General features: G+C 55.0%; 1 protein-coding gene across 1 annotated transcript; it reads left to right on the top strand.

Annotated features, from left to right (window-relative positions):
• The first annotated feature begins 4,070 nt into the window (after positions 1–4,070).
• On the top strand, positions 4,071–19,199 carry DLL3 (delta like canonical Notch ligand 3). Its single transcript, XM_072777985.1, has 9 exons — positions 4,071–4,459; positions 4,573–4,854; positions 5,708–5,762; positions 6,835–7,077; positions 8,101–8,315; positions 9,218–9,440; positions 10,287–10,878; positions 11,109–11,193; positions 18,879–19,199. Exons 1-9 carry the CDS (start codon positions 4,391–4,393, stop codon positions 18,897–18,899), a joined length of 1,785 nt encoding a protein of 594 aa, XP_072634086.1. The 5' UTR covers positions 4,071–4,390; the 3' UTR covers positions 18,900–19,199.
• Positions 19,200–19,284: the final 85 nt, after the last annotated feature.

Genomic DNA, 19,284 nt, shown 5'->3' with positions numbered 1-19,284 from the left:
CTCCTGTGTCCGGAGAGTCTCCAGATGGGGGCATCGGGGTGAGGTCCGGGACTCTTGGGACATCGTCCCACAGTGGCTAATTGGCTGCCAAGCACAGTGTCAGTTGTTTGATGGATCAGGATTGGTTTTGAACCCTGGCCTGGGAATCTGCAAACCCAGATCCTTCTAGCCATGGCTTGTGTGCAGTGTGACCTCAAAAAGTACTTCTCACTCTTTGACCGTGTCCTCATCTATGGAAAAGGGAAGAGAGGTCAACACTGGGGATTTAGAGCCAGGTCACTGCCAGGGTGTTGTGTACAAGCGCGAAGCCTGGGCTCCTTGGGGTTCTGGGGGGACCAGAGGGCAGCTGTTACCCCCTCTGCCAGCTGTGGCCCTGTGGGAAGGTGGGCCTGGAGTTGCTTGATCAGCTTTTTCAATAGAAGCCAGAAGTTGGGTTTTTTGTTTTTTTTTTTTTAAGTTGGGGTTTTTATATTAAGTCTCCCAATTTTTAAATGTTGGGTCCTAACTAGGACAGGCAGACTGTCGTAGCCCTGAATGGTGGCATTTTCTGTGAGACTGATCCAGTCCAGCAGCCAGTGGTCATACGGCGTCATGATACTGAGGACTGGAGTTTCTGTTTGTATCATTTTAATTAACTTTAACTTAAGCAGCCATGCATGGGTCCTGGCTTCTGACGTGGACAGCACAGTTGCATGGCACTCCACGGTATGGGATCCGGACTGTCCAAGTTCAAGTCCCAGCTTCACCACTTCTGTCTACCATGGTCTTGAGTAGGTTACTGAGGGCTGAGGGAGACACTCCATGGAGGCACCCGGATGGTAGCTGTGTACCTTGGGCAAGGCATCCTTCTGCTTCTGCCTCCTCATCTCACAAATGGGGGTGATGGGAGGACTGATCTTGGAGCAGCTGTGAGGGGTAGACAGGACAGCCCGTGCTCAGGCGATGAGCCTTCTTACCAGGTGACCACACTAGCTCTTCACAGACTGCAGCATCCTGGACCGGCTTGACGGCCCCCACACCCGGCTGGCCCAGCCTCTCCAGCCAGCATTTAGTGCCAGGACCAGCTAAATATTTTGGTGTTGCTATAATAATTAAAATGTAACTTTGTGGGCCAGATTGATGGAGCCTTTGAACTCTAGATTTTTTTAAAACCTTACTGATATCTACAAAGAAGTTAAAATTTGCCGAACTTCCCAGCCCCGAGGTCTACTATCTATACCTGGGGCTAGGTTTTAGGGGTCTTGGTTTACTCATTCATCAGAGATTAATGATAGTACCTCTCTCGTCCATTCACTCCTAAGTGCTGAGTGCCTGGCCTTGTTCTAGGCAGTAGGGTGCATCAGTGAGCAAATTAGGTAAAAAGCTCTCACCTCGTGGAGGAGACAATGGTAAGATATTTCTCGAGGTAATAAATGCATTAAGAAAAATAAAGTATGGAAAGTAGATAGAGTGGTTTGGGGACTTGTGCTGATTTAGACCAGATGGAATAGTCAAGGCCTCTTTGGAGGGTGCATTTGACCATAATGAAATGAGGATCTCTGAGCGTGTCAGGCAGTCCCCTCAGGGCCTTTGCACTTGCTGTACTGGCAGGAATATTTTCCCAGGATCCATATCACTGCCCCTCTTCCCCTACCTCAGGTCTTGCTCACATGTCACCTCAGTGTGGCCTATCTGGCCCTAAGATCGGCCTGTAAGGAAAAGTCCTCCATAGCCAAAGAGACTCAGGAAACTCCTACAGTGTACTCCATACACGTGACAGAATCACCTGAAATCCCATCATGTCTGGCACAAACCTTCAATAAAGCCTGGCTATTTCTGTGACCTTGAAAATGTTTGAGCTATCTCAGACCTGGAATCTGTTATCTTCCCAAGTTACTACCCAAAGGCAGGAATTTACCTTCTCCCACAGCAGGTTCTAAAGATTGTCCAAATTCTATTTGAATGTCTCCTGTGATGGGAAACTCACTCCTCCATCTATTCCAGTACAGGGCCTACTTTGCCTCCTGGTAGTTGGCCTAGGGGTGTGGCTCTGTTTTGTGCCACAAAGCCAGTTAGGGTAGGGGGATGTGGACGGAGGGCCACAAGTGTCAAACTTAGAGTCCTGGTGTGTATGTTTTCCTTCCTTTCTTTTCTTTTTCTTTGTAGGTTCCACACTCAAGTGTGGAGCCCAATGCAGGACTTGAACTCAACCTGAGATCAAGACCTGAGCTGAAATTGAGAGTGGGACACTTTACTGACTGAGCCACCCAGATACCCCCTCAGAGTGTATTTTGAAGGCACTGGGGAGCCTTGCAAGAGTCCGCAGGAGAGGGACCACGGTCAGATTTGGCCTTAGACCCCATAGGCCAGAAGGGTCATGGCTGGGAGGAACTGGGGGGCTGTGGGACTCAGAGGAGGTACCTGCCACCTTGGTGAATGTCAAGGAAGTGCCTGCAGGAGGCGGAACTCTGCTGAGAACAATTCAACAGGAGGGAGTGGAAGACCTATGCGAAGACAGAGGCTGGGGGCGTCCACACAGTGACCATGGCCCTCCCCGGCCTCTGAGCAGACCTTCCATGACTCCAGTCCTCAGGATTAAGAGGAAATTTTTTTTTTTAAGCTTATATTTTTGTGGTGCCTGGATGGCTCACTTGGTTGAGCATCTGCCTCTTGATTTCAGCTCAGGTCCTGCTTTCAGGGCCTGTGGGATGGAGCGCTGGCTGGTGGAGCCCTGCATCCCCTGCATTGGGCTCTGCGCTCAGCGGAGAGTTGGCTTCTCTCCCCCTTTCCTCCCCCACACTCCCGACCCCCCCCCTCCCGACCACTCGCCCTCTCTCTGTAAAATAAATAAATCTTGGGACACCAGGGTGGCTCAGCGGTTGAGCGTCTGCCTTTGGCTCCGGGCGTGATCCCAGAGACCTGGAATCGAATCCCACATCGGGCTTCGTGAATGGAGCCTGCTTCTCCCTCTGCCCTGTCTCTGCCTCTCTCTCTGTGTGTCTCTCATGAATAAATAAATTTAAAAAAATCTTTTTAAAAAGGTTTTTAAGTAATCTCTCCAGCCAATGTGGGGCTTGAACTCCCAACCTCGAGATCCAGAGCCTCTGGCTCCAGGGGGAGCCAGCCCAGCGCCCTAAGAGGAGGCTCATTAAAACTCGCTGAGCGCCGGCCCACTCCGGGGTCAGCCGGGCTGTACTCTACTGACCATCCTGTCTTCTCGAGAAGAGCTCTGTAAATCGAACCCCATTTCCCCGAACAATTATTAGCCTCGAAGTATTAAAATGTTTTCTCTGGGGCGGAAGAGGGAGTTGGCGTCACCTACGGGCTTCACTCAGCACCTGGCGCTGAGCGACTAAGATCCAGAAGCCGGAGCATCTGCGCCGCCCCGGCCCCGGCTGGCCTTGGCCCGGGGGTGCCCCCTCCCCCCACTGTGAGGGAGCTGGGGGCGCCCCTGATCTGTGAGGACGGAATTTCCTGCCCATTTGCTCCTCACACCTTCCGGAGGCCAAACGGGCCGCCCAGCTGCGGCTCGGGGGGAGGGGCCGGCCGCCCGGCAGATGGCGACATTTACATACAGCTGGGGCCGCCCGGGCGGGGCGCCTCCCCCAGGCCCGCGGGCCGCGGTGCGGGCTTTGTCTCCGGGCGGGGAGCGCACGCACCACGCACGTCCACACACACACGAGGGCCACAAAGAACCCCGGATCTTCATCGTACCCACACGTGGCTACACCCACGGACCTCCCACACCTGATCTTCACACGCGCACGCTCGGTTATTCGCAGCTGACACAGACCCCGACACACACACACACACACACACACACACACACACCCAGACGTACCTGCACCGACCACAAAGTTAGAGATTCCTATGACTCCACTCAGGGGTCCAGGATCTCAGGCTTCCTCATCCACGCACAGAGAAGCATCCAGGACCCCCAAGGTGACACAATCCTGAAGTCACGGACGCCTCCATCCTCCCATGCAGGTGCACACGCGTACCCCCCCCCCCCCCCCCGCCCCGACACAATTACCTACAACCTCACAAATCGTCTTAACCGCATACAGTTGTAGGCACACACAATCACAGGCACAGCCTCCAGCCAGGAGCGCCTGCTCACACCACACACAGGCGCGGATCTTAAAATCATATATAACCTCGCACGCTGGCCCCCTGGCCCCACCCCATCCTCAGCCACACACAGTCGTGCCAGAGCCACACGAGATCACACACGCACATTGCCTGTGCCCACATCACAATCTCACGGGTGCTCCAGCACGCTCCCCTTCCCCTGCGACCTCCTCCCCTAGGGTCTCCCGGAGCCCGGCGGCTGCCCGAGGGGGCGGAGCCGTCCCCTCAGATATAAGGCCGGGGAGCCAGCAGCTGCGGCTCCAGCACCCCCCGAAAGGCCATGGTCAGCCCGCAGATGCCCCAGCTCCTGTCCCGGACGGTGATCCTGGCGCTTATTTTCCTTCCCCAGGTCAGAGCAGGAGTGGAAAGGGAGGAAGGGAAGGGGTGCGACCCAGGGGTCTCGGGGCGGACGGGACGCCTGGGCCCCGCGCCTCCTCATCCTGTGCCCCTTTGCGGCCCCAGGCCCGGCCGGCAGGCGTCTTCGAGCTGCAGATCCACTCTTTCGGGCCGGGACCAGGCCCCGGGGCGCCGCGGTCCCCCTGCAGCGCGCAGGGCCCGTGCCGCCTCTTCTTTCGGGTCTGCCTGAAGCCAGGGGTCTCCGAGGAGGCCGCCGAGGCTCCGTGCGCCCTGGGAGCGGCCCTGAGCGCGCGCGGACCGGTCTACACCCAGCAGCCCGGAGCCCCGGCGCCCGACCTGCCGCTGCCCGACGGCTTCATGCGCGTGCCCTTCCGGGAAGCCTGGCCGGTGAGAACCCCGTGCCCGAGGCCTTACCCAAACCTCTCCGGCCTTCTACCCTCCAACTTCTATGGCCCCAACTTTGCCCCCCACCCAGGGACCCCAAATTCCCAAACCAGTAACTATCACCTAGCATCCTACATTCTTAGACCCGTGAATCCTACCCACAGGGTACCCCAAATTTCTGACTCCAGCTTCCACTTTGGGGATCCCAAATGTTCTGACCCCCACCCTGCATGCTTGGGACCCCAAGTTCCCAGAACCTCAAACTCACCCTCTGTAAATCCCAAATTCTTAGAACCCTTCCTCTGTTCCCTGGGGATCCTGAAACACTGGAATCCTTATCTTTATCTTTAGATCTCTCTGCACTTAGGGACCTTGCCACAGCTTGTCTTTGGGACCCCAATCTCCTCTCACCTTATCCCTTCTCACATCTTCCAGTTGGGGCCCATATTCATGACTTCTACTCCCAAATTCCTACCTCCCATCTCCCAACCCCAGAAGCAGACAGGTGGACAGAACTTTGCTTGAATTCTAGACCCCTGTCCTTTGGGCAAGGTGGCTTTCCCTGTCCCAGCCTCAGTTTCCCCATCTGTAAAATGGGATCATCCTGGTACCTTATAAAGGGATTTAACCCTTTGAGGGATTTAACCAGGTATCTCCAATTTAATGTTTACCCACAGGAAGTGCTCAATAGAGGAAGCCCACACTGTCCTTCCTTCCCCGAGCCAGCCCCTCTGGGAATTGTCCCTTGTCTGCCTGGTCCCTGGAATGATGACCACCCCCTAAAGTCTGGCCTTCATCAAGCACCCATCCTGACCACTGTCTTCCGTTCTTTCTTCTCCTTCCTTCACCCAACCAGGGCACCTTCTCTCTTATCATCGAAACCTGGAGAGAGGAGTTAGAACAGATTGGAGGTGAGTGTCTTCAGTCATCAGACTGAAGTGAGGAGTGTGGGGGCTCCAGGGAGTTGGGGCCCGATGTAAGGTCCACGACAGTGACACGTGGCCGTCTGTGGGGTGGAGCATTCACGGGATTGCCCATCTGTGATGTCCTCACAGCTCCCGGAGTGCGGTGCTGGGTGTTGGTAGCCCCAGGACTCTAGGCATGTCAGTGTAGAAGTGTCCTTGTGCCGGACGTAGGAGTCTCTGGCCTGATACCAGGCAAAGGACACTCTTCCTATCTTGGAATCGAAGCCACCAGAGCAGGATATAGCACCTCACAGGTCGGCACTGTCATCATCTGAGTTTGATAAGCTGGGGTACAATGTCAGTTACTTCTGTTTTCTTTTCAAAGCTCTGTCATGACGTCCACGTAGAGGTCCCAGGAGCCCTGTGGGATGTTCGCAGGTTCCCCAGAGACAATATTGAGCAAAGGTTTCAGGGAGGGAGATGGGGTGGTTTTATTCTTAATTTGAGGGGATTTGGGTGCCATGTACAGCTCACAGCCGTGAGGTCTGTGACCACTGAGGCACAGAAAGCTCCTGTGGCACAGTGTCGGGGTGTGACAGCTTTGCTGGGGATAAAGTGCCACTCTCTCGGTATCCGAGGCTTCAGACAAGAAGGGTAATTTGTGGTCTGGTAATTGGGGTCTCTGTCACCGTTTTGATATAGGAAGATCCGAGGCACGGTTTGGGCGTGTTACGACCTCCCTTCAAGGGACTGGAGTTGCCCCTTGGCCATCTCGGATGTCACAGGGTCTTAGGGGGCTCGTTACCACTTTAATATAAAAGATTCTATTTATATTTTATATTAGGTGGGGGGTATTTCGGTTTCTGGGGGAGGACTGTTATCGCGATGGCCATAGGGGGCCATAGGGTCCCAGTGGGACGGCGACATCGTTATGGGAGGTCGCGGCCTCGCCAAGGGGTGGCCGCCATCCTCTGGGCGCTGTCGGGGCCTCGCTGAGAGGGGCAGGGAGAGGGCAGAGCGCAAGCTGCGTGGGCACCGCCCGAGTCCGCCGCCCCAGCCCGCTCCCTTGTCCCCGCAGGGCCCGCCTGGAGCCTGCTGGCGCGCGTGGCCGGACGGCGCCGCCTGGCGGCCGGGGGCCCGTGGGCCCGGGATGTGCAGCGCGCAGGCGCCTGGGAGCTGCGCTTCTCGTACCGCGCGCGCTGCGAGCCGCCCGCCGTCGGGGCCGCGTGCGCGCGCCTCTGCCGGCCCCGCAGCGCCCCCTCGCGGTGCGGTCCGGGACTGCGCCCCTGCGCGCCGCTCGAGGACGAGTGCGAGGCCACGCGTGAGTGCTGCGTCCCAGCGCCCCCCCCCCGCCGCCCTTGCTCGGCCGCCTCTCACCGCCCGGTTAGCTGTGCAGGCAGCCGGGTACCCCGCCTCAGGGTGCTCTGCCCGCGTCCGCAGACGCCCCCTCCGGGAAGCTAAAGCTGCTGCCCGCTGGCCAGGCCCCCCCAGGCCCCGCTCCAGCCCCCTTCGCCCCCTGCGCCGTCCTCATCCCCCTCCCACGGTCCAGCTACCGCCCCCTCGGGGAAACTGAGGAGCCCAGACTCCTCTCCAGCCCTGCCTGGGCACTCCAGCCCCCTTCCCTCTTTCTAGGGCACTTTCCTAGGAACCCCACACCCATTTCCCATGCTGGGACCCACCCCGGGTTCCTCTAACAGAGGACCACAGCCCTTTCCAGATGCTAGGACCCTTTAAACTCTTCTCATGCTGGGGCCCTTCTCACCCCCACCCTGGAGCTTTGGAAACTGCAGTTTCCCGCACCCCCTACCCCCTACCCCTGCCAAGGGATCTTTATCCTCCTTCTCTGCAACTTGCAGGCAAGATATCACTGGTTTCCAAAGCTTGGATCCTCAGACCGCTCCCCAAACTTCTGAATCCCACGGAAGCCCCTAGGACTCCCAGGCTTATCCAGATGCTCCCAAACCTGCCCTAAGCCAACACCCTCCCATTTCGCTTGAAAGGCCAGGGGCCCCTCCCCGAACCCTCATCGCCTTCTCTCATTCTGCTCTCGCCAAGCTCAGACCCTGGGGACCCCATTCCATTCTCCTTCCAAGAGCACAGACTCTGGAGCTCAGTGGCCTGGGTTCACATCCTCCATCTGCCACTTCCCATCTGCCTCTCTAGGCCTCAGTTTCCCTGTGTGGAAACCGAGGGGTCACAATACCATCTAGCCCGGGGGTGGGTGTTGTTGTCACAAGGATGAAACAAAGCAGTGCACAAAGTGCTCAGAAACTTCTCTGATTCCTGTCCTCCTGAGCTGCCCTCATCACCATTACTCTTCCCTCTGCCTCTCCTTCCCCCATAGCGGCATGTCGAGCGGGCTGCAGTCCAGACCACGGCTTCTGTGAGCAGCCCAATGAATGTCGATGCCTGGAGGGCTGGACTGGGCCCCTCTGCACCATCCCAGTCTCCAGCAGCTGCCACACTCCCAGGGGCCCGTCCTCTGCCACCACCGGATGCCTTGTACCCAGGCCCGGGCCCTGTGACGGGAACCCGTGTGCCAACGGGGGCAGCTGTAGTGTCAGTATCACCCCCTCCTACCTCATCCTGAGGGAGTTCCGGGTGGCCCCCTGTCTGGGGCTCCCTGAGATCACAACCTGGAGAGGGCTGGGGGCAGCTGTCAGGGGAGGGCTTCCTGGAGGTGTCCAGTCTTCATCTGGGGCCTTGAAGTAGGATTAGGAAATGGGATTGGGAAGAGCCGACGCAGTGGGTGGCACCTAAAGGGGTGGGCATGTGGGTGTAGCTACCAACTGTCCCCCACCCCTGCCCCTGGAATGAGGGGGCACCCTGAGGACAACTCAGGGTGCAAGGAAGGGAGGGGGGGTGGGAATTTAGGATGAGGGGGCATCAGAGAAGGCTTCCTGGAGACGGGCCCAGGGCTGGGGCCCAAGTCCAATTTGGCCGAGGGGCAGTGGAGCGGGTAGACCAGGTGAGTGGCCTGGGGTCAGCCAAAGTGTGGCAGTGGGAATGAGTCTGGTGTGTACTGGGATAAAGTGGAGCCCAGCGTGGGCTCCCGGACACTGCCGCTAAGGGACAGCGAGAAACAGGGTTCAGGTTAGGGGGAAGGCCTGAGAAAGGGAGATCCAGAGAAGGCTTCGTGGAGGAGGTGGGCTTAGGGCTAGGACCTGGAGGTAGGAGGTGGCTATGTGGACAGAATTGGGGAGACCTGCCTGGGAGCATCTGTGGGCAAAAGTGTAGAGGAGGGAATGGGATCTCTCCGGGCCCCCAGAGCTTCCCCTCTGCGGGGTTGGATGGGCAGATCCAGAAACGCCGAGTGATTTCAGGAGGACTTCCCAGGTGAGGCCCCTGAAGACTGGGAGGTAGGACCAGACCAGGAGCAGCCCTCCATGGTCAAGGTAGGAGGGGGGATGGGATTTTGCTCCCAGGAGCCCCTGTGCTGAAGTCCCCTTGCTGCCACCCAGGAGACCCCAGGATCCTTCGAATGCGCCTGTCCCCGCGGGTTCTATGGATTGCGGTGTGAGGTGAGCGGGGTGACGTGTGCGGATGGACCTTGCTTCAATGGTGGCCTGTGTGTGGGAGGCGCAGACCCTGACTCTGCCTACGTCTGCCACTGCCCGCCCGGATTCCAAGGCTCCAACTGTGAGAAGAGAGTGGACCGGTGCAGCCTGAAGCCATGCCGGAACGGTGAGGGGTGGGGGTCGGGGTGGGGGTCCCTGCATGGTCAGTGGCTCACACGGTCCTGGGTGGGAATCTGGCTGTGCTTTCTCTGGCCGTGGCCTGGGAAAGGGACTCTCTCTGCCCAGTCTGTTTGTTCTGGGCAAGGTGGTATCCCTATCTCAAAAATACTTGAGTCAGGGACACGTGGCTGGCTCAGTCGGGAGAGCATGTGATTCTTGATCTCAGGGCTGTAAGTTCAAGCCCCATGTTGGGTGTAGAGATCCCAGGACCCGGAGATCATGACCTGAGCCAGAGGCTGACACTTAGCTGACTGAGCCACCCGGGGGCCCCAGCTCAGTGCATTCTTATAATAATAATAATAATAATTCTCTCCAAGACACGGGGCGTGCACTCTGGGCTGAGTGGTACTAGGGACACGGCAGTGACCCGGGCAGCTCTGGCCGCGCCCTCAGGGGGTACCAGCCCAGAGGAGAAGCCACGCTTGTCCTTGAAACCCAGAGCCGTCAGGGTTAGGATGGGGGAGCGCGGGGCTGGGATGGAGAGTCAGGAAGGCTTCCTGGAGGAGGGGGCATCCGAGCAGAGACCTGAAGGCTGAGCTGGGGAGAGACACGGTGAAAAGAAGGGGAGGACAGGAGCGAGGGGCACAAGGCACGGGCAGGGGCCGCTGCGAGAGAAGGCCGACGGCGGGAGATAAAGGGAGATCCGGAGCGCGGCCTCCATCCAAGACTGGGCGCGCGGGCGCTCCGGCCACTCCCAGGGGCTGGCCCTGGAGGCGGCGGCGGGGACCCCGAGGCCCGGCGGGCAGAGCCGAGGGTCCCTGACGCCGCCGCCGCCCCCGCCCCTTCCCCGCAGGCGGGCTCTGCCTGGACCTGGGCCGCGCCCTGCGCTGCCGCTGCCGCGCCGGCTTCGCGGGGCCGCGCTGCGAGCACGACCTGGACGACTGCGCCGGCCGCGCCTGCGCCAACGGCGGCACGTGCCTGGAGGGCGGCGGCGCGCGCCGCTGCTCCTGCGCGCTGGGCTTCGGCGGCCGCGACTGCCGCGAGCGCGCCGACCCGTGCGCCGCGCGCCCCTGCGCCCACGGCGGCCGCTGCTACGCCCACTTCTCCGGCCTCGTCTGCGCCTGCGCGCCCGGCTACATGGGCGCGCGCTGCGAGTTCGCGGTTCGCCCCGACGGCGCGGACGACGGCGCGGGGGCGCTGCCCGCGGCGAGGCCGGGCCTGCGGCCGGGGGACCCGCAGCGCTTCCTTCTGCCTCCGGCTTTGGGGCTGCTGGTGGCCGCGGGGCTGGCCGGCGCCGCGCTCTTGCTGGTCCACGTGCGGCGCCGCGGCCCGGGCCGGGACCCTGGGCCTCGCCTGCTGGCGGGGACCCCGGAGCCGTCGGCGCACGCGCTGCCCGACGCCCTCAACAACCGCAGAGCGCAGGACGGCGCGGCCGCCGGGCCGAGGTGAGCGGCCGCGCGTGTCCCGGCTGCCTCGTGGGCCCCGGACTGCAGGGGCCGCCCGCCTCGTTAGGCCTTCCCGCCCGGTCCCTTCCTTTCCTCTGCTCCCGGCCTCTTCCCACGGCGCCCCTAGGAGGCTTCGGGTTCTCTCCGTGGCGGGGCGGGGGTGGGGGTGGGGGGGCAAATCCAGATCTGAGAAGACGAAGGGCCTGGGCCTGAGGCTTTTCCTCCCGCAGCCAGCCCGAGGATTGGAATCACCCTGAAGATGGAGACTCGCGGGCCATTTACGTCATACCCGCCCCTTCCGTCTACGCCCGGGAGGTAACTACCCCCTCTGCCTTCTCCGCACACTGTGGGGGCGCTGGGCGGAGGCGGCCCCTGCGTTTCCCGCAGCCCCCCTTTCCTCCCGTCTGCACGAAGGAGGAGGGTGGAGTCTCTGGGACGTCCTTGAGGCTTAATGGGGTTCTGTCTTGCAGCCCTCTTGCTGTCCTTTGGAGCTATTTCCCTCTTCTCTTTGGAAGACCGTAAGAGCTTCTAGAGGTCTCGGTGGGGAGAGCCGCAGCCCGAGCTCCGCTGTTTCGCACTCACTGGGGAGCGGGAGAGGAGGCACGGGGGCAGCCCTTTCTAATGCCTCCTACTTATTTCATTTCTAGGCCTGACCTGCCCCTTCTCCATCAGCGCCTGGAGACAGAACCTGGATAGTTTTCTGTTTACCTGGTGGTGCCCAGTCTCTGTCTCAGACACCTTGGAGCCGGAGGGGGTGGCCGGGAGAATTTTCCCTTGGGGCGTTGTACATAATGGTTATTTAAATCCTATTTTTTCCTCTCTCCATCTCTCCAGAGACATCTATAAAGGTTCATATTTTGTATCAGCTTTGAGTCCTTGGGCTGAGTGCTTTGGACTTAGGTTGGGACGGAGGGGGGAGATACTGTGTCCTGAGAAGACTAGGACTTTGCTGGAGGGAGCAGAAACACTTCAAAGTGGCTTAAGTAGGAGAATTTAATAGTTCACAAAAATGAAAGATCTTGTGGTAGGGGTAGCTTCAGCAGGGCTGCATTCAGGTACCTTCAGTACCTCTTCCCCAGTTGTGTCTGGGAATAACTTGGTTGATTTAAATGAGGCTTCCTTTGACTCTGGCTTGTCACATGGCCTTGAGGGACCAGGATTACGGACCAGGATTACGGACCAGGATTACGGACCAGGCAGAAAGGTTTATTATGATTGGCCAGGCTTGGTTGTCTAGTGTGTGGTGGGAAGTAAGGCCAGTCAGCCTATCCAAATCAAGTGGGGCACATGGATGGGTAAAGCAGTGTCTCTCCCTCTCCCAAATTCTAGGTTTGTTAATAGATACGAGTATTGCATTGGGTATTGCATTGGGCCGGCAAACCAACTGTTACAAGAACAAAAACTCAATAAATTTGATGAGTTAATTGGCTTCATTAAGTGATTCATAATTGGGCAGCACCCTGTCTGGTGAGTAGAGGGGAGCTGGGAGAAGTGTATAAAATAGAAGGTTTTTATAGGAAGGAGGGTGGGATGAGAAAATAAGCAAAAGAGAAAAGGAAGGGTTGTTCCAGGGAAGGTCACCTTCAGGAAGGGCTGGAGTCTTATTGGGGAGTTACCTCATTTTTGGGGGGATGGAAGGGGTCCATGTGATGGATTCCATCATTGGTGCTGACCAGAGAATTCCTGACTGGCCTGTTGAGACATGTTTTTGAGTGAACTTGAAACTGCAATTAAGTTAAGTATTAAGTCCCAGTTTGGTGACAGCCTAAGTGATGCCATTTTGTGCCTGGGCTATTTATTTATTTATTTATTTATTTATTTATTTATTTATTTATGATAGTCACAGAGAGAGAGAGAGAGAGGCAGAGACAGGCAGAGGGAGAAGCAGGCTCCCCACAGGGAGCCCAGTGTGGGACTCATATCAGAACTCTGGGATCACACCTCGAGGGGAGGACAGACGCCTAACCACTGAGCCACCCAGGTGTCCCATTTTATTTATTTGTTTGTTTGTTTGTTTGTTTGTTTATTATCCATGATAGAGAGAGAGAGGCAGAGACACAGGAGGAGGGAGAAGCAGGCTCCATGCGGGGAGCCCGACTCGGGACTCAATCCCGGGACTCCAGGATCGCGCCCTGGGCCAAAGGCAGGCACCAAACCGCTGAGCCACCCAGGGATCCCTGTCCCTTTCTTTTTTTAAGATATTATTTTTTAAGTAATCTCTACATCCCAGTGTGGGGCTCGAACTCACAGCCCCAAGAGCAAATGTTGCATGTTCCACCAACTGAGCCAGCCAGGCTCCCCAAGCCTGTGCTTTCCTTTTTTTTTTTTTTTTTTAAATTTTTATTTATTTATGATAGTCACAGAGAGAGGCACAGAGACATAGGCAGAGGGAGAAGCAGGCTCCATGCACCGGGAGCCTGATGTGGGATTCGATCCCGGGTCTCCAGGATCGCGCCCTGGGCCAAAGGCAGGCGCCAAACCGCTGCGCCACCCAGGGATCCCTGTGCTTTCTTTTTTTAACACAACAGAACCAGTCAGAGTGGAAAGAATCCATTTTGGGATGCCTGGGTGGCTCAGTGGTTGAGCTGCTGCCTTTGGCTCAGGGCTGGGAGTCCAGGGATGAGTCCCCCATTGGCCTCCCTTCAGGGAGGGTGGGAGGGAGAAGAGCCTGCTTCTCTCTCTGCCTATATCTCTGCCTCTCTGTGTCTTGAATGAATAAATGAATAAAATCTTTTATTTATTTTTTAAGATATTTATTTATTTATTTATTTATTTATTTATTTATTTATTTATTTATGATAGGCGGAGAGAGACACAGGAGGAGGGAGACACAGGAGGAGGGAGAAGCGGGCTCCATGCTGGGAGGCCCATGTGGGACTTGACCCCGGGACTCCAGGATTATGCCCTGGGCCAAAGGCAGGCGCTAAACCACTGAGCCACCCAGGGATCCCCGAATAAAATCTTAAAAAAAAAAAAAAGTTTCATTTTACAGAAGAGAAAATTAGGCTCAGAGAGTTTGAAGTAACTACTGCAAAGACAGTGTGGGGTTTGGGGTGCAGTCATCCTGCATGATGCCTTTGTGCTAAAGAGCTTGTAGGATTTTTTTTTTTAAGATTTTATTTATTTATTCATGAGAGACACACAGAGAGGCAGAGACACAGGCAGAGGGAGCTGGATGCGGGAGTTGATCCCAGGACTCCAGGACCATGCCCTAGGCCGAAGGCAGGAGCTAAACTGCCAAGCCACCCAGGGATCCCCAGCTTGTAGGATTTTTGTAGATCCGTGTTACGCTTCCCTGTTTCTAAAAACCAAAATGCAGGGACGCCTGGGTGGCTCAGGGGTTGAGCATCTGCCTTCGGTGTGATCTCGGAGTCCTGGGATCAAGTCCCACATTGGACACCCCTTGAGGAGCCTGCTTCTCCCTCTGCCTATGTCTCTGCCCATCTCTCTCTCTCTCTCTCTCTGTGTGTGTCTGTGTGTGTCTCTCATGAATAAATAAATAAAATCTTTAAGAAAAAAAAACAAAAAAAAAATGCAGCTATGTTGGCTGCCTGAAACACCCTGATGTTTATAAGGTATCACAAAATAAAACATCAAGAAAGTAATTTAATATAACTTCTAACGTGAGAAAAAAATTCACATTCCTTTAGATCTAATGGTCTCAGGTCTAGGACTTTATGTGTAAACTTTGACTTGAGCACAAAGCTCTCTGTAGTGCAGTGGTTTGTAACAGCCAAAGGCCGTAAACAATCTAAATGTCTGATAAGAAGGGACTGGTTATTTTAATTTGGGGCCATTTATAAGCAGGATATTTCACAACCCTTAAAAATGCTGTAGACATGCTAATATGAAATTATCTTTGATAGATTTTGTCCAATGGGGAAAGTAGAAGGTACAGAAGAACCCATAGGGTGCTACCATTTGTGTTTTAAAAATGGACTATATGGAGTTCCACTTCTGGCATGGAAGGAGCTCGGCGGACCTGCCTGCTGGCACACTGGTGGAAGTTATAAAAACGAAATGACAAACCAACCATTTGAAGCTTCTGGGAATGATCCAGAGGGCACATAGCAAATTAATAAACATTTATTCAAGAAAATCGGGACGCCTGGTGGCTCAGCAGTTTGGCGCCTGCCTTAGGCCCAGGGTGTGATCCTGGAGTCCTGGGATCGAGTCCCATGTCGGGCTCCCTGCATGGAGCCTGCTTCTCCCTCTGCCTGTGTCTCTGCCTCTCTCTCTTTCTGTGTCTCGCATGAATAAATAAATAAAATCTTTTAAAAAATCTACTAAAAATTTGGTGAACACAGGGAGAATCAGTGATGGGTGAATCAAGACCCTCTTCTTCCCTCCCCAGTGCTCCCACCATCACCATGCCCCCCCTCCCCCTCCCCCCGCAGCTCCACAAAACTCCCTCCCATTCCTGACTGGGCTCCCTCTCTGCCCCCAGCTCCCAACTCCCAGTTGGAGGGCTATCCTGGGAAGGGGTAGGACAGGGTGTCAGCCTTTCTCATCCTGCCCCCAACTACATGTTGCTGAGGCTGAGTTCTGGGGGAGCACAGCCATGAGGTGGGAGCGCCCATCTTCAGCCCAGCCCATACTTTTGGGGCTGTATTTTGGTCATGGTATGGCTAAAAATACTGGGGCCCTGGTTGCCCCTCTGCGACTCCCAGGGCAGTAGTTTCACATCAAGAAAGCAAGCCAGGGGGCACCTGGGTGGTTCAGTCATTTAAACTTCTGCCTTTAGTTCAGGGCATGATCCCAGGGTCCTTGAGTCGGGCTCCCTGCTCAGCGGGGAGGCTGTTTCTCCCTCTCCCTTTGCCCCTCCCCACTGCTTATGCTCTTTCTCTTTCAAAAAAATAAGATCTTTTTAAAAGATTTTATTTATTCATGAGAGACACAGGCAGAGACATAGAGGGAGAAGCAGCCTCCTCACGGGGAGTGCAATGTGGGACTCGATCCCAGGATCATGTCCTGAGCCTAAGGTAGATGCTCAACTGCTGAGCCACCCAGGCATCCCTAAATAAGATTTTTTTTTTGTGGGGGGCGGGGGAGCATCTTGGGTGGCTCAGCGTTTAGTGCCTTCCTTCGGCCCAGGGTGTGATCCTGGAGACCCGGGATCGAGTCCCACGTTAGGCTCCCTGCATGGAGCCTGCTTCTCCCTCTGCCTGCATCTCTGCCTCTCTCTCTCTCTCTCTCATGAATAAATGAAGTATTTTTTTAAAGATTAAAAAAAAAAAAAGATCTTTTTTTTTTAAGGGCAAGCTAGGAGATCTGGGGCTGCCGCCTCACCCCAGTTAGGACTCCCCTCCTAAAGTGGGGCCCCTCTGAGCAAAGTCAACCATCCTCCCCACCCCAACCATCCTCCTGCTCAGAGATTTTGTCTGCAGGAGAAGCAGGCTGCGGAGCAGAGAGCTCCATGTCTTTCCGTGGCTCTCTTCACGACAGAGTATGGAGAAGTTCAAGGCTAAAGTTGCCTCGGAAACAGCGGAGGTTGTGGTGGAAGGCCAGAGGAAGGAGACTGATAGATTCTGGCTACTTTGCCAGAGATCCAGGGAAAGAGGCAGCTGGCAAGAGCCCTCCCTGGGTCAGAACTAATCTTAAACCTACTTGGGGAGCTTGGGAAGTAACCCTTCTAAGGATCCCTAATTTGATTGGATCAATCTCCCCGCCGTGTTGAAATTATGAGACCAGTAGAGCAACAGCTGATGATTGGTGGAGCCTACTAGCCAAGCAAGGTCAGAGAAAGACCCAGAAAACCTGCCCAAACCCACCAGCCCAGGATGCCTGGGCGTATCTTAGGCCTTGCGCCTCCCACCCTGGCTCTACACTTGTTTGCTATCTGAAATGTCCAGTTGCCGACAACAAAAAAATGAGCAAGGTGAAGAAACTGGAAAATAAGACCCATATAATGGAGGAAGGGGAGGGAGGCAACAGAAACTGTCCCAGAGAGTGACCAGACCTTGGGATGAACAGACCAAGCCTTCAAAGTAGCCTCCTCAGGGATGCCTGGGTGGCTCAGACTCTTGATCTCAGCTCAAGTCTTGATCTCTGGGTGGTGGGTTCAAGCCCTGTGTTGGGCTCACACTGGGCATGGAGCCTTTCAAACCAAACCAAAACCAAAAACCCAGTAGCTGCTGCAAACATGTTTGGAGAGGGACAGGCAACCGTGAGTAACGGAAGTACAAGCACCGAATCGAGAACACCAACGGACAGGCAGGTGTTATTTAAAAAAGAATCGGATGGAAATTCTGGAGTTGAAAAGTACAATATCTAAAATGCAAAATTCTCTGGAGGGGCTCAGTAATAGATTTGAACAGTCAGAAGAAAGAATTCTCAAGCTTGAAGATAAGAGTAAAAGAGGTTGTGCAATCTGAACTAGAGGGAAAGAGCCGGAAAAGGAACAGAGCCTCGGAGAAATGTCTTAAATGTGCACAAAGCATTTTCTATCAGAGGCCGCAGATAACATGCTCAGTAAGTGTTAGCTCTCAATATGACGCTGGCAGAGAAAAGCCCATTTCACAGAGAGGCAAACTGTAGCCCAAAGAGGGGTAGAAACTTGCTTAGCATCATGCAGGAAATTCGGTGTGTCTCATGATTTTTTTTTTTTAAGGTTTATTTATTCGTGAGACACACACACACACACACACACAGAGGCAGAGACATAGGCAGAGAGAGAAGCAGGCTCCTCGCAGGAAGCCCAATGCGGGACTTGATCCTTGGACTTTGGGATCACAATCTGAGCCAAAGGCAGATGCTCAACCACTGAGCCACCCAGGCATCCCCTCTCATGATCTTTATATGTTTGAGGCACAGGCCCAAGGGTTAACACAGGAAGTGCTCAGAGCTCACAAAGCGCAGTAGGTCATAACTCTTCCTTTTTTTAGATTTATTTATTTTAGAGAAAGAGAGGGAGGGAGAGAGTGCACGTGAGTGAGTAGTGGGAGAGGGGCATAGGGAGAATCCTAAGGACACTCCCTGATGAGCCTGGACCCTGACCTGGGGCTTGGTCCAGGACCCCAAGGTCATGACCCAAGCTCAGATCAAGAGTTGGGACTCGGGATACCTGGGTGGTTCAGCAGTTGAGTGCCTTGCCTTCGGCTCAGGGCGTGATCCTGAAGTCCAGGGTCGAGTCCCTAGTCGTCGGGCTTCCAGCAGGGAGCCTGCTTCTCCCTCTGCCTTTCTCTGTCTCTCGTGAATAAGTATAAAATCTTAAAAAAAAAAAAAAAAGTTTAGTTTCCTTCCATGGAAACTAAATTTAGATTTAAATTAAAAAACAAAAACAAAAAAAACGAAAAAAAAAAACAAAAACATCCATGGGACACAAGGGGGGGGGGTTCAGTCAGTTAAGCAGTTAAGCCTCTGCCTTTGGCTCAGGTCATGATCTCAGGGTCCTTCGAGCGAGCCCCACATCTTGCTCCCAGGGAGCAGGGAGTCTGCTTCTCCCTCTCCCTGTGCCCCTTCCCCTGCTCTCTCTGGCTCTGTCTCTCCCTCTCCCCCAAATAAATAAAATCTTAAAAAAAAAAAAAAGAAACTCTTGTATGATTCAAAATAAGTTCTGTACCTGACCTAATGGTATTGGAGCAATGCCGGAGTCCTGGTTTTGGCAACGCACCATGGTTACATCTGATGTTATTATCAGCTTTCAAGCTGGGTGGAAATTATACAGGATTCTCTGTACTATTTTTCCAATTTCGTGTGACTGGTAAACTTTGAAAAGACAAATATCTAGGAAGCACCTCCTGTGAACATGCCAGGCCTTGTTCTAGGAGCTGGGGATTCAGCAGTGCACAAGACAAGTCCCCATGAAGGAGCTCCCAGTGCGATGGGGCCAAGTGGTGCAAGTGCCAGGACTTGAGCCTGACAGTGTCCATCTGAATCCTGGCTGTGCCGCTTACTAGCTGTGGTTATATGTGTAGCACTTAACAGTGTGTAATTGTAAACTCTGTTTTTTGTTGTTGTCGTTGTTGTTGTTTTTTACTATTATGTTTCTTTTTCTCCAGATAACCCGGTTACCCCTTTAGAGAGCCCTCTCTGCCCCAGGCTGGTTGGAGCACCTTTTGGGATCCTGTAGATTACTGTGCCTCCTTCACCGCATCTCTGATCCTTCTGCCTCTTGCCTCCCCTCCTCCAGCCCCCACCAGGCTGCGCTGTCCGTCGTTTGGTGATAGGTGTGTTTCCGTCATTGGGCTGGGAACCTAATCACGGGACCGGGCCTTTGCTGATGAGGACTCTGACCTCAGAATCTCGCAGGACAGGACCGTGCACACGGCAGGCACTCAAGAAATATATACTGAACATGTGAATGTTAGCGACAGTGAGAACACTGGAGACATCTCTGCTTCTTACCTCGGAGGTGGGGTTTTAGGGATGGGAATTTTTGGGTGAGACCTAGAGGTCCCTCCCACC

This window comes from Canis lupus, chromosome 1 (genome assembly GCF_048164855.1).
Source record: "Canis lupus baileyi chromosome 1, mCanLup2.hap1, whole genome shotgun sequence".
Classification (NCBI taxonomy): Eukaryota; Metazoa; Chordata; class Mammalia; order Carnivora; family Canidae; genus Canis; species Canis lupus.
The sequence above is the reverse complement of the archived record's forward strand: the minus strand, read 5'-3'. Positions and strand labels throughout refer to the sequence as shown.

Excerpts from the sequence above, each read along its gene's own strand:
- DLL3 (XM_072777985.1), top strand. The coding sequence starts at position 4,391 with ATGGTCAGCCCGCAGATGCCCCAGCTCCTGTCCCGGACGGTGATCCTG. Across the intron at positions 5,763-6,834 it reads GGAGTTAGAACAGATTGGAG|GGCCCGCCTGGAGCCTGCTG; the intron begins GTGAGTGTCTTC and ends TTGTCCCCGCAG. Across the intron at positions 8,316-9,217 it reads CCAACGGGGGCAGCTGTAGT|GAGACCCCAGGATCCTTCGA; the intron begins GTCAGTATCACC and ends GCTGCCACCCAG.